Raw genomic sequence first — 13845 nt, forward strand, 5'->3', positions numbered from 1 at the left:
GAGCCGGCCCTGTTGGTAGTAGAGATAAATATGTAGAGCTCTAGGTTAGGATGTGTCACTTTCCTAAGGAATCACATAGCTGGTCATTTTTATTGGGAGGTTAAGGCAATATTTTTCTAAATCATTTTTTCTCGCTTTCTTTCCTAACACTCATCGGTTTGAAGCGTTATTACTGATCACTGCACAGCTGCTGGCCGGGAGTGCGGCTGCGCAGGAAAACTTAACAAGTGATATGACACTAATTTTTTTTACATTTACGGTAGTTTTATTCCCATTCCTTGTATCAGTTGAAGTCCCAAAGGCCAAGACAAGCAAAATTAAACTCTTTAAATTACAAAATTAAATACTGTATGTCTTCACCTAACAATCAGAAAAGCCTATAAGAGGTTATATAGCCCTTCCCCCTAATTCTAGCAGTATAATTCTGAATTAATAGCAGGAACAACTCAGGTAGCATTTTCCATTTAATTAAATTAATCTATGATGGAATATATAATTTAATGCTATATATAGAAAATATGGGGATCTATCTGTAAGACCCTCACACAACGCCAATTTGACCAGCATTTTGCATCAGTCTGTAGAAAAAAATTATAATAGGAAAATGAATACTAAGTATTCTAAGGCAGATTTTGGCTTCAAAATATTATTGATATAAAGAAATTGACCAAATCTGCAATTTATTAAAGCAGTAAATCCAAAAATGTTTTATTCTGACCCGTGAGCAGTATCCAACTTTCTGCATGTTCAGGTAATACCTGATTTTATCCACAAATTTGTGCTCATTTTTTTTTGTCTAAGTGAGTTCTATGCTAATATATTACTTTCTTATTATTTGAATTTACTATTTTTCCATTATTTTTTCTAAATAAATAGGGCAATATTTGTAACACTATAGTATAGATAGAATATATAAAATTCTGTAATGATTGGAGATACCAGACCTGTATGGATTCTGTAGACTTTCAGTATAATGGTTCTCAAAAGTTGTTTCTCTAGTTAAGGACACAACTGTTCGAATATTGTCGACAACTTCAGTTGCAATCTATTAATTTAAATATAGATGAGAAAGTATATTCAAAAATCATGTAATTCCTTACACAGTATTTATATATAATGGGAACCTGTAATGTGAAAATGTTATCTGATCTGTAGGCAGGATGTTATAGAGCAGGAGGAACTGATAATATTAATATATATTTTTGTGTGGAAATCCTGTGGGTTTGTATGCATATGAGTCCAGTGGGTGGTCCTAATCAGTGATTGAGTCTTCCCTGTATGACTGTGCATGCAGATACAGCTGTCAATCACTGAGTAGAACCACCCAATGGACTCATACATACAAAAACCAGAGATTTCAAGGAATAAAATATAAGTTATATTGAATCTTTTACAACAAACCTATACATCTTTCTGCTCAGCTTCTCCTTCTCTAGGCCATGCTGTCCATGGATTTGCAACTTTAAGGTAAGGGAACCCACATATTTATGCAACATATTCATGGTCTGAGTATGAGCTTCAAAGTTATGACCTAAATTCAAGAGTCTCATAAATGCTAAGACTCTCACATATGAGGCTGCTGAGTTCAAGTCGAGACCAACTATCCATCACTGGATTATTAATGGCTGTAATGGCCTTATTTAGGTAATAGTAGGTGTAAACAGTTTTCTACAGGGGATCACTGATAAGTCATCTACTATAGAACAAGACCCCAAAGACTTAAAGGGGTTGTCCACTACTTTTACATTGATGCCCTATCTGTAGGATAGGGCATCAATATATGATAGGCCAGGGTCCCATACGCGGCACCCACGCCGATCAGCTGGATAGGGCATCAATAGGGATTGCTATGGATAGGGCATCAATGTAAAAGTAGTGGACAACTTCTTTAATAGATGTCTATAACCCTGTGGTCAGTGCATGAAGTTATAAATTCTGTATAAATTATTGTACATTGCAATAATCATTGATATTAATAGTGGATCTGTAAGTTTACATTACCAGTTTAAATTAATATGTCAGCTTTGGTAATCAAATCTGTTGAATCAATTGATGTTATCCAGTGGAAATGTGTGAAATAACTGGATCAGGGTATGTTTAGCTTCATCAATGGTAGCGCTTTATAACAACAATGTATACAAGTAATTGTAATTGTGAAACTACGTGGACTTATCAGATATTTTTAGTGTGGAGCAATGTAGATAGCACAGAAAGCAGAGAAGTGATTTACACTATTAGTAAAGTAACAGTTATAAAGACCTTTCCAGCTTCTTGGAGATCCTTTTTATCACGATTAGCAAAACCGGTAAGAGCTCGGGTTTCTAGTAGACCAGAAAATACAAGGACTGGAGTCATAGCGAGAACCAGCAAAGTCATCTCCCAGCTATAAATAAAAGCGAGTATAATGCAAAGTCCCATAGTGGCAAAGTTCTGTGAAAGTAAACCAAGTCTGGATCCTGTTGCCTAAAAAAAATTAAACAAATGTAACTGAAATTCTTCTAGAAAACAAATAACAGCCATTACAGTGGTGTGAAAAAGTGTTTGCCCCATTCCTGATTTCTTATTCCTTTGCATGTTTATTACACTTAAATGTTTCAGATCACAAAACAAATTCAAATATTAGACCAAGATAACACAAGTAAACACAAAATGCAGTTTTTAAATGAATGTCTTTATTAATTAGAGAAAAAGAAATTCGAAACTACAGGGCCCTGTGGGAAAAAGTAATTGCCCCCTAAACATAATAACTGGTTGGGCCACCCTTAGCAGCAACAACTGTAATCAAGCATTTGTGATAGCTGGCAATGCTCTGGAGGAATTTTGGTCCACTCATCTTTGCAAAAATGCTGCAATTCAGTGACATTGGAGAGTTTCCGAGCATTAATCACCTCTTTAAGGTCATGCCACCGCATCTCAATTGGATTAAAATCAAGATTTTGACCAGGCCACTCAAAAGTGTTAATTTTATTTTTCTTAACCCATTCAGAGGTAAACTTGCTGGTGTGTTTTTTCTGAAGCAGCAAAACAGCCCCGGACCATCACACTACCACCACCAATTTTACTGTTGGTATGATGTTTCTTTTCCGTTGTTGTTACTTCTATGCCAGATGTAATGGCACATACACCTTTAAGTTTAACTTTTGTCTTGTCAGTCCACAGAGTATTCTCCCAAAGGTCTTAGCTATCAACAAGATGTTTTCTGGCAAAACTGAGACAAGCCTTTATGTCATTTTTGCTCAGCAAAGGTTTTAGTATTGGAACTCTGTCATGTATGCCATTTTCGCCCAGTCTCTTTCTTATGATGAACACTTAACTGAGGCAAGTGAGGAATGCAGTTCTTTGGATGTTGTTCTGGGGTCTTTTGTGACCTCTTGGATGAATCGTCGCTGTGCTCTTGAGGTAATTTTGGTCGGCCAGCCACTCCAGGGAAAGTTAACCACTGTTCCATGTTTTTGCCATTTGTGGATAATGGCTCTCACTGTGGTTCGCTGTAATCCCAAAGCTTTAGAAATGGCTTTATAACCTTTTTCAGACTGATAAATCTCAATTACTTTGTTTCTCATTTGTTACTGAATTTCTTTGGATCACATCATGTCTAGCCTTTGAGGATCTTTTGGTCTACTTCACTTTGGCAGGCAGGTCCTATTTAAGTGATTTTTTGATTGAGAATAAGTATCGCAGTAATAAGGCCTGTGTGAGGCAAGGAAAATTGAACTCAGCTTCCCAAAGATGTGATAAACCACAGTTAATTTATGTTTTATGGAGGGGAAATCACTTTTTCACACAGGGCCCTGTATATTTGTATTTCTTTTTCCCTTAATAATAAAGACCTTCATTTAAAAACAGCAATTTGTGTTTACTTGTGTTCTCTTCGTCTCTTTGTTATAATACATGTATAGTGTTTAACCAACCAAATTTTAATGTCCTCAGGTCTGATTTGAGTCCATATCAGAGATATACATAACATATAATGTCTCATTTGCAGTGTAGGAGTGGTTAAAAATGTGACAAGATAAGACACTAGTTTAACTCTTCTATTATTTTATAGACATAAAGGAAATCAGGAAATCTCTGAACTCAGGCATGCTGCATGCTACAAATGTTTAATTTCCTGCCTTTCAATGTTCATTTGCTAGTCCCTAAGAATGTTAGCTACTATACGCAAATAAAGTCACAAACACTGGACCTCACACAGCGATTTCTACCTGTTCCAGGAACAAAAAAATTAAGGGTTCTACAAACAGATTCTAAGACCACATTTAGTATTGTCTGCTTAAGAAACAACTAGCAAGATTAAAGGGACTCTGTCAGTACAAAATGAAACCAAGTACAGGCTCTCGGTGCATCATGGCGGGGCCAAAAATTTAAATACACTTTCCCACCTGCTTGTTTTCCCTCAATGTCCACCCTCTGCCCTTCTTTGATTGACAGCTCTGGCATTATAGCACCAGAGAAGGGCGAAGATAGATGGAAAACAAGTAGGTGGGAAGGTGTATTTAAATTATAAACCAAATGCGTGTACTTGGATTGAACAGTCATACTGTGGTGACAGAGTCCCTTTAAAGAGAAACTATCAACTATAAAAAAGGTAATTACCTGCAGATATTGTGGTAATCATCAGGTAATATTTCAAACATGTTCAGCTGTCTAACTGGAACAGTTACTGGTGGCTGTTGCAGTCAGCGCTTGGTACACAATGAGCGTGCTAAAATCACTCCCCTGATCACTGACTAACAGCTTGCAGCGAGTATGTAGAGCAAATTGCTAGTCAAGGCACATTTGGAGTGATTCCAATGTGTTCCCTGAGTACTGAGCACTAATTGTTACAGCTCCCAGTAACATCCAATGACTGTAAGTGAGCAGCTGCAGGGAGAATATAACTTATATTCTTTTCTCCCTGTAGCTGTTGTTTCAGCTAGACAGCCAAACATTTTTAAAATGGCATTTACCTTAAGATTACTAGAATAGCTGCAAGTAAATACTGCTTTTTCTAGCTTACAAGTTACCTTTAAAGTAGTTCTTAACAAATGTGATCAAGTCACAACATGTTTGAAACCTCTTTTTCCAGAGATCTCATAGATCACACTGTCTACATACAGTATACATGATACAATATCTGTGGTCGTCATCAGTGGGAGATAAAATACAGTTCCAGAAGGGGGCTGGAAGCAAGTGAAACTAGAAGGAAGCCCCACATGACCGAGGTTGGCCAGGAGGGTGCAATTTTTGAACCTAAGAGATCCGGATTGAGTATAAGTGTGGAGGGGGTGGGCATTTAGGGGAGGGGGGAGTATATTAAGGAAAAAGTGCGGGAAATAGTCAGTCTGGCAGGGAAGTCACAAGGGAAAGTTGTGAGAGCACACAAAAATTTCCAACTTACCCATTGTTTTCTGGACACTGACCGGGCGTTATGGAGACGGTTGACTCCCTGATCACCAGGCTGAGGGATGCTGCGAGATCCAAGTGTGGAGGATGGCTAGAGTCCCAGCTGTCTGAATTGCTGGGGAATGGCAGGTCAGAAGAATCTCCGTCGGGTTCAGGAAGAAGCACCAGGAGGACGCGGCCCCCTGAGAGGCTTTTGCCGGAGATTGCCAGCACATGCAGCAGGTGCAGGCTGCGGAGCCCTCAGGGGACCCTGCGTCCGGTGAGCATGGTGGCGGAATCCCCCGCCATCGCGCCCGCCATGGCAGGAATCCGCTCAGCCGGCCTGCTGGTGCTGCCATCAGTGTGTCGCGGTCCGCGACTGAAGTTACACCTCGGAAGTGCGGCCTGCGTCATGGCTGGCGGCATGCGACAGGGCCGTGCAGGAATTTGTCCCCCGCAACACGAGACAGCGGCGATCCGCGGTGCCGCATGTTTAATAAAAAGAGTGCCAGAGCGACTGAGGGGACCGGAGGGACCACCAGCACGGCAGGCACACCTGGCGATGTACCAGTCGGGGTGCCTGCCAGACAGAGCATCAAAGGAAGACAGCACGGCAGGTACACGGGCAGGCAGCAGCACTTTGAGGACCTGCTGCCTGGCTCATGTCATCCTATCCAGGGTAGTGGAGCGGCGGGCATCAGCATGGAGCTGCCTGGCAGTCACCCACGGACCAACACGGACCGGGCTGGGAAGTCCGGGTCCAGAAGTCGCGCAGGGCCACGGACGGCAGGGAGGACCAGTGCAGTGATGGGCGGAGGACGATCTGTGGGGGTATCGGCACGTGCTCAGGTCCCCCCTGGTGACGAGGAGGCCAGGGGTGCGGGCCTTGAGCAGCAGCAGGAGTCTGGTGGATTGGAATACGGAGAGGATCAGGGCGACTCAAGGAATCAACAGGACTCGGGATGTACAGCTGGCGGGGACACAGCACCTGCGCAGCTCGGCGAGTATGCGTCTATGTATGGTTTGTCGCCCGCAGGGTCAGTAGTGGATGGGGCAGGGGATAGGCAGTTGGCAGGGCCCAGCGGGGTAAATGTTAGGGGGAGGCGTGGGTCGGACGTCGTGGGGCTTAGGGATATTTTGGCAAGCATGTCGCAATTTCTGGCAAGAATAGACAGTGGTGGAGCCAATGAGACAGGGTTATCTCTGGTGGGGGCTTGGTTACCTAGTCAACCGGTAGTGTCGCAGGTGGGGAGCGAATCGGCCAGGTCGGCGGTGGGTGCAGTGGGGGCACCTTTGGGGGTATCGGTTTCTGTGCAGACAGAAAAGGATAAAGCGGAGGCCGTGAAACAGGATGATAGGGAAAAAGGGGAGGTATATGTTTGCTTTGATGGGCCGTTGGGGGCACACTTGAAGAAAGAGGTTAAGGAAAAGATCTGGCGGGATGAGTATGTTGAAATTTTTTCCCTTCTTCCAATGGAGAAGTTTAACTTGGATAAGGGAAAAAAAGGACGACAGTAGAAAGGAGGAGGAAGAGAAGCGTAGATGGAAATTGATTCCTCAGACGTTTGTCAATTGGTTGCAAGCTTTTGCAATAATGGCTAGCGTCATTGGAGAAAAATCTCCAGATAATTGCTCGGGTTTATTTTGCTACCTAGATGCTATTGGGGAGGCTCATCGTACTTATGGGGGTCAGACATGTTTATGATACGATGAGCAATTCTGGCAGAGGAAGACAGTCCGCCCGGAGATTAGATGGGATCAAAAGGACCTAGGGTTGTGGCTGAAGGTTATGGCTCCAGTGAGGTATGGACAGTCCTTTCACGGGAGCAGCATTAGTGGGAACCAATCAGCAGGACAAGGGGGAAGTAGTCAGAAGGCACAAAGCACTAAGAAGGAAGCGGGAACTTGCTGGCAATTTAATGATGGCCAATGCAAGTACGGGAACTCCTGCAAATTCAAACATGTGTGCTCCCATTGTAATGGAAGTTCACACAGAGCATCTAAATGCTTTAAGAAGGGTAAGGGAAAGCTGCCAATGGGTACCGGTCAAGGGGGTGACTCCGGTGAAGCTTCACGAGATGGCCCCCTTTCTAAATAGGTATCCGGATCAGTTGAAGGCTAATGTAATTTCAGATGGCTTCTTGGAGGGTTTTAGAATTCCTCCTCCTGATCACGCGGTCCCCTTTTCTGTTAAAAATTTGATGTCAGCTTCCCTTCATCCGGAAGTGGTTAGTTTGAAGTTGGCAAAGGAGGTTGAATTGGGAAGGATGGCTGGACCATTTCAGGAATTACCTAGTAGCAAGGTAATTATTTCGCCGTTGGGGGTTGTGCCCATGAAAGAGCTGAATAAGTTTCGTTTGATTCAGCATTTGTCGTACCGAAAGGGGCTTTCGGTGAATGATGGCATTGCGTAGGAATTGTGTTCGGTTGAGTATACATCATTCGATGCGGCGGTGCAATGGGTACGGAGATATGGGGCAGGTTCGTTGCTAGCTAAGACTGATATTGAGTCGGCTTTTAGGTTGCTGCCAGTTCACCCGGATAGTATCCCGTTGTTAGGTTGTTTTTGGAAAGGGAAATACTACGTGGATAGGTGTTTGCCAATGGGCTGTGCAATTTCGTGTTCCTTGTTTGAAACGTTTAATACCTTTTTGGAATGGGTGGTGAGGGACTTGGCATCAGTTCAGTTGGTCATTCATTATTTGGATGATTTTTTGTTTATAGGTCCTCCACAATCGTTGTTGTGTAGGAATTTGTTAGGTACTATGGTGTGGGTAGCGGGACATTTTGGCGTACCATTGGCGGAAGAAAAAACGGAAGGACCTTGCACCATTTTAAGTTTTTTGGGCATTTTAATTGATACAGAGAGGATGGAGTATCGGTTGCCTGATGATAAATTGAGTTTGCTCAAGCAGGAGGTTGCATAAGGTGACGCTGAAGGAGTTACAATCACTGTTAGGTCGTTTGAATTTTGCATGCAGGATTATGCCAATGGGCAGAATATTTTGTCGCAGGTTGTCAGGGGCGACAGCAGGAGTGCGTGCGCCACATCATTTCCTTCATTTAAATAAGGACCACAAGGAGGATTTGAAGGTTTGGAAGTTGTTTTTGGAAAATTATAACGGTAGGTCATTAATTCAGCACGAGTTTTTGATCAGTTTTGATTGTGAGATTTTTATAGATGCTGCGGGAGGTGCTGGTTATGGGGCCTATTGGAAGGGGCATTGGAGTGTTGGAGTATGGCCGAGTGTGTGGAAGCAGAGGGGCCTTACGAGGAACCTGGCGTTGTTGGAATTGTTTCCTATTGTTGTTGCGGTTTCAATTTGGGGGGAGAGTTTTGCGAACAGGAGAATACGGTTTCATTGCGATAATATGGGAGTGGTGTCTGTAATTAACAGCTTGTCTGCTTCATCTCCACCTGTGATTAGGCTAAGGGAACTGGTGCTTTGTTGTCTTAATTTGAACGCTTGGATTACGACAGTCCATGTTCCAGATGTGCAAAATTCCATAGCAGATGCCTTGTCTCTTTTCCAGGCGCTAGCACCAGAGGCAGAGGACGTGGGACAGAAATGCCCTTCGCATCTGTGGCAGCTGGTTATGGAGGAGCAGGAAGGTTAATATGGGAGTCCATTACAAGGCAGACCTGGTCATCATACGAGGCATCGTGGAGAGTATGGCAAAGTTGGATACTGCAGTGGGGTTTGGTGGGGAGTGACGGAGATAGAGAGATGGTGGTGTTGTTTCTTGTGGGAAGGGCAGCGGAGATTGGATGGTCTGTTTCAAAAGTTGGCGAATTCGTCGCAGGACTAGCGTTTGGTTTTAAATTGCAGGGGAAAAAAGATGTTACGAAGTCCTTTTTAGTGAAGCAAGCACTCAGGGGGTTTAGGAAAGGAGGTACGGTGTTAGATAAAAGAAGACCAGTGTCTTTTAGCATCTTAGAACGGTTGGGTTAAGTTTGGGATAAGATATGCTTTTCCGTTTTTGAAGCTACACTGTTTAGGTTGGCTTTTTCATTGGCGTTTTTTGGTACACTGAGATTAGGCGAATTGGTGGCACCAAGCAGGGATAGGGTTGGGGGTTTGTTTGCAGAGGATGTGAGCTGTTGGGCTAGGGTAATTGAATTTTCGATTAGGCGTGGGAAGACAGATCAATTGGGTAGAGGCAAGCGGGTAGTATTGGGTGAGGTAAATGGAGCTTTCATGTGCCCAAGGAGATGTTTAATGGCATACTGGCAGGTTTGGTTGGGGGGGGGGGGCGGGTCCCTTATTGTGTCATGAAAATGGAGAGTTTTTGTCACGTTTTCAATTCATAGCGGTATTTAAGAAAGGAATTCCGGAGTTGGGCCTTCGTCTGGAGGTGTTCGGCTCACATTCTTTCAGAATTGGCACGGCATCAGAAGTGGATGGTTTGGGTTTGGGCAAGGACGTGATAAAATGCATCGGGAGGTGGAATTCTGATCATTATTTGTCTTATGTACGGCATTAGGTATGAGGGCTTATGTGGTTTTATCTTGTTAAATATTGGATACCTTGTGGTTGTTTTGTTGCAGGTGGCGTCCCGTTGTTAGCGTGGATTCTGGGACACTCTTTCGTCCACTGGGGGGGCGCTGCGGGCGGACGTGAGGCCAGACGGTAGGCAATTGGGTTTTAGTAGAGAGAAAGTGGTGGTTCGGTGGCTCGGCTTTAGAGGGATGGTATGGAGAAGGGTGCTGCCTGAATTTCATAAGGCAGCCCGATTGGACCGTACGCCGGATATTTTGGTGGTACATATGGGGGGGAATGATTTGGGGGTTCGCCCGGTTAGGGAATTGATGAGGGACATTCGATTTGATTTTTTAAGGTTGTGGACATCCTTTCCTGAGGTGTTGACGGTTTGGTCTGACATTGTGCCAAGGCAAAAATGGAGGGAGGTTAGATCATTGAAGGGGATTAATAGGGCGCGAGTTAAGTTAAATAGAGCCATATCAGCTTTTGTGTCCAGAATCGGGGGAGTAAGCGTTCGACATTTTGAACTCGAAGCGGGTGTTGGAAATTTTTGGTTTAAGGATGGCGTGCACTTGAATGACATTGGTATCGATTTGTGGGCATTGGCTATACAGGTGGGGATTGAGAGGGCTTTAGCGGTGTTGGGGCACTCACGAGCCTGAGATGGTTAGGGCTGTTCACTTTTGGCGGGGGGTGGGGTTCTTGGAGTTGACACAGAGGTGCCTCCCTTCTTATTTAATTTATGACACTGTTAATATGTTAATGTTGTTTGTTAATAAATGGCCGCTGTGGCCAAATTTATCCAAAAGAAATACAGGTGCAGTGTTTTTATTTGGTGGGTAAAGGTGAGTGCTGGAAGAAGGGAGGGGCATGTTAAACGGTGGAACCTGGGTTGGCGGTACACGGTCAACAAGGGGGCTGGAAGCAAGTGAAACTAGAAGGAAGCCTCACATGACCGGGGTTGGCCAGGAGGGTGCAATTTTTGAACCTAAGAGATCCGGATTGGGTATAAGTGTGGAGGGTGCGGGCATTTACGGGGGTGGGGAGCATATTAAGGAAAAAGTGAGGGAAATAGTCAGTCCGGCAAGGAAGTCATAAGGGAAAGTTCCCACCTACCCACCCCTTCTTTCGGTTGGTATCTTTTGAGTATAATTGTGAAGGAGTGGTGGTATCGAGGAAGAGATAAAGGAGTAATTAGACATATGTCTATTATAATTGTATATAAAAATAAAAAATTAAAGGGGGTTTGTCGCAGTGGCTTGGCGGGGGGTGAGGTTATTGGAGTTGGCACAGAAGTGTCGGTGGAAAGAATTTGGTAAATTTACAGGCAGTTGGTTAATTGAGCGGGGTGATCTGGCATTTGGTTTTGGGCTCTGGACGGGGTTTTACCCTGGGAGCTTTTGGTGCCCTTGAGCTGGTGATGGACGGCTGAGGGTAACATGGCAGTTCGAGTTCGGTTTAATTTATGCCAGATCTATTTTTAACTCCAAGAACCCTCCCTTCTTATTTAATTTATAACACTGTTAATATGTTAATGTTGTTTGTTAATAAATGGTTTCTGTGGCCAAATTTATCCCAAAAAATACAGGTGCAGTGTTTTTATTTGGTGGGTAAAGGTGAGTGCTGAAAGATGGGAGGGGCATGTTAAACGGTGGAACCTGGGTTGGCCGTACACAGTCATGGATGACTCATGACATTGCAGCTCAGATAACATAATGTAATTGTGTTATGCACTTATAAAACGTTAGAGGTCAGCTCATTTATTTATCAAGACTTAAGATTTATGTTATATAGTAGAATTCAGCAGTGAATCTGGAAAACAGTATCCATTCTGGTGAAAGGAAACAAGTGCTAAAAGTATGGTCCAAGTCTAAATTCTTAGTTATTGCCTCCAGTTAATCCCTGTAATTTATGACATTTTTAATCAAGATATTTTGCCCATCGTAAAATGTGCAGCGCTGCATTACAAAAGCAAACTAAATCCAAAGTTTAGAAACCTGAATTATACTTACAGTTTGAATCTGAGCGGCTTCAGTAGAGAGTCTTGTTGTTAAAGCTCCGGTGGTATTTTTCTTGTCATCAAACCAGGATATTTCCTAACCAATAAAAAAATACCGATATTATAACTCGTACACACAGAGATATTGAACCTTCCTGTTGACACTAACCTGACGCAACATTGCTTTGAATGCCAAATGCCTTAGACGCATAGTGAGAACTTCTCCTGATCTTCCAAACATGAAACCCTGATCAGTAAAAACAGGTATTGTTTAAAGAACAATATATTTAAAACAATCAGTAATTCTACAATGATAAAAATAAAACTTGGTTTTAAGAGAACCTGTCACATTTTCCGATCTGTGGCATGGCATAGAGAAGGAGAAGCTGAGCAGAATGATATAAAGTATGTCAGAAAAGGTTAAGTAGAGCTTGTATTTTATTCATTGAATTCCTTGGTGATTGTATGTATATGAGTCCAGTGGACGGTCCTACTCAGTCATTGACAGCTATTTCTGCATGTAAAAGTCATACTGGGAACACTGTCAATCACTGAGTAGGACCGCCCACTGGACTCCTAATTACAAATACCAAGGAATTCAATGAATAAAATGCAAGTTTCACTGAAACTTTTCCCACAAAAATGTATATCAATTTGTTCTGCTCCCCTTTCTTATTAACATCCTACCTGCAGATCAGGCACAATTTACAATGTGACAGGTTAATTTTAAGACAATATAATACTAATAATAATTAGTGGAAAATGCACAAACCAATAGAATATATAATTAAAATCTGACCAGACATAAAGGATTTGTGAAAAACAATTTTTTAAAAACCATTGTCTGTGAAGCCAACTCCTCAAACCCTCCAGCACTGCTAAACTAATTGCTTTGCAGTCCACATTATGAACTGAGACTATTGAGGAGAGACCGACAATGTCATGCTGTGAACTGCTAAATGGAAGATTATTAAATCATCAGCTGTTTACAGTACTTAATGGAATCTGTCAACAGGTTTTGCTATGTAATCTGAAGACAACATGAGGAAGGGGTTAAAATTAGTGATGAGCGAACATGCTCACCACTACTCGTTCATCGCCTGAGAATCACGGTGCTCAACAAGCTCGGCGAGTATTTCTGGGTGGCTCGGGTGGGAACTCGGGTCCCCGCCCTGCATGTTTAGCGCTCTTTAGAGAGCCAATGAACATGCATTGTAATGAAATAGCCATTTTGGTTGTAGGCATTACAGTGATTGGCTGGCTGCACAGCGTCATCAGGTCTATATAAGACCTGGCTCCGCTATGCTTGTCAGTCTTCCCTTGAAACAGGAAGAGTAGGGAGAGGTGCTGCTGAGTCAGGAAGAGATTTGCTTCTTTATAGTTAGTACTAGCTATTCAACCTGTTCTACGCCCGGGTGGCGAGCATTTCTATTGGTATATGGTCTCCCATGCTGGTGTGTGCTGCCCCCATCCTGGTATTTATGCTGCCCCCATCCGGTCCCCACCATCCTATCCTGGTATGCATGGCAACCCTCGTCCCCATCTTGGTATGCATGGCACCCCTCACTCCCAATCCTGATATGCATTGTACTCCTCACCCCCAATCCTGGTAAGCATGGCACCCCTCACCCCCAATCCTGGTATGCATGGCACCCCTCACCCCCAATCCTGGAAAGCATGGCACCCCTCACCCCCAATCCTGGTATGCATGGCACCCCTCATCCCCAATCCTGGTATGTGTGGTACTCCTCACCCCTATCCTGGCATGCATGGTACCCCATCCCTCATCCCTATCCTGGTATGTATGGTATCCCTCATTCTGGTATGCATGGGCCCCTCACCCACATCCTGGTATGCATGGCACCCCTCACCCCCATCCTGGTATGTATGGCACTCCTCATCCCAATCCCGGTATGCATGGCACCCCTCATCCCCAATCCCGGTATGCATGGCACCCCTCATCCCCATTCCCGGTATGCATGGCACCCCTCATCCCCA

General features: G+C 43.5%; 1 protein-coding gene across 5 annotated transcripts in view; it reads right to left on the reverse strand.

Moving 5' to 3' along the window:
- The window catches only part of LOC141265124 (ATP-binding cassette sub-family B member 5-like), a 476628-nt gene that overhangs the window by 33141 nt on the left and 429642 nt on the right, over positions 1 to 13845 (reverse strand). For all 5 annotated transcript variants that reach the window (XM_073677800.1, XM_073677797.1, XM_073677796.1 and 2 more), the window contains 4 exons: positions 12017 to 12094; positions 11861 to 11944; positions 2260 to 2463; positions 945 to 1045 (listed from right to left, as the gene is read on the reverse strand). In XM_073677800.1, coding sequence (XP_073533901.1) covers positions 945 to 1045; positions 2260 to 2463; positions 11861 to 11944; positions 12017 to 12094 — 467 coding nt within the window. The remainder of the gene's footprint in view (positions 1 to 944; positions 1046 to 2259; positions 2464 to 11860; positions 11945 to 12016; positions 12095 to 13845) is intronic.

The sequence above is a fragment of the Phyllobates terribilis genome, unplaced genomic scaffold, assembly GCF_046119375.1.
Source record: "Phyllobates terribilis strain yellow unplaced genomic scaffold, ASM4611937v1 Scaffold_4__5_contigs__length_816908805, whole genome shotgun sequence".
Taxonomy (NCBI): domain Eukaryota; kingdom Metazoa; phylum Chordata; class Amphibia; order Anura; family Dendrobatidae; genus Phyllobates; species Phyllobates terribilis.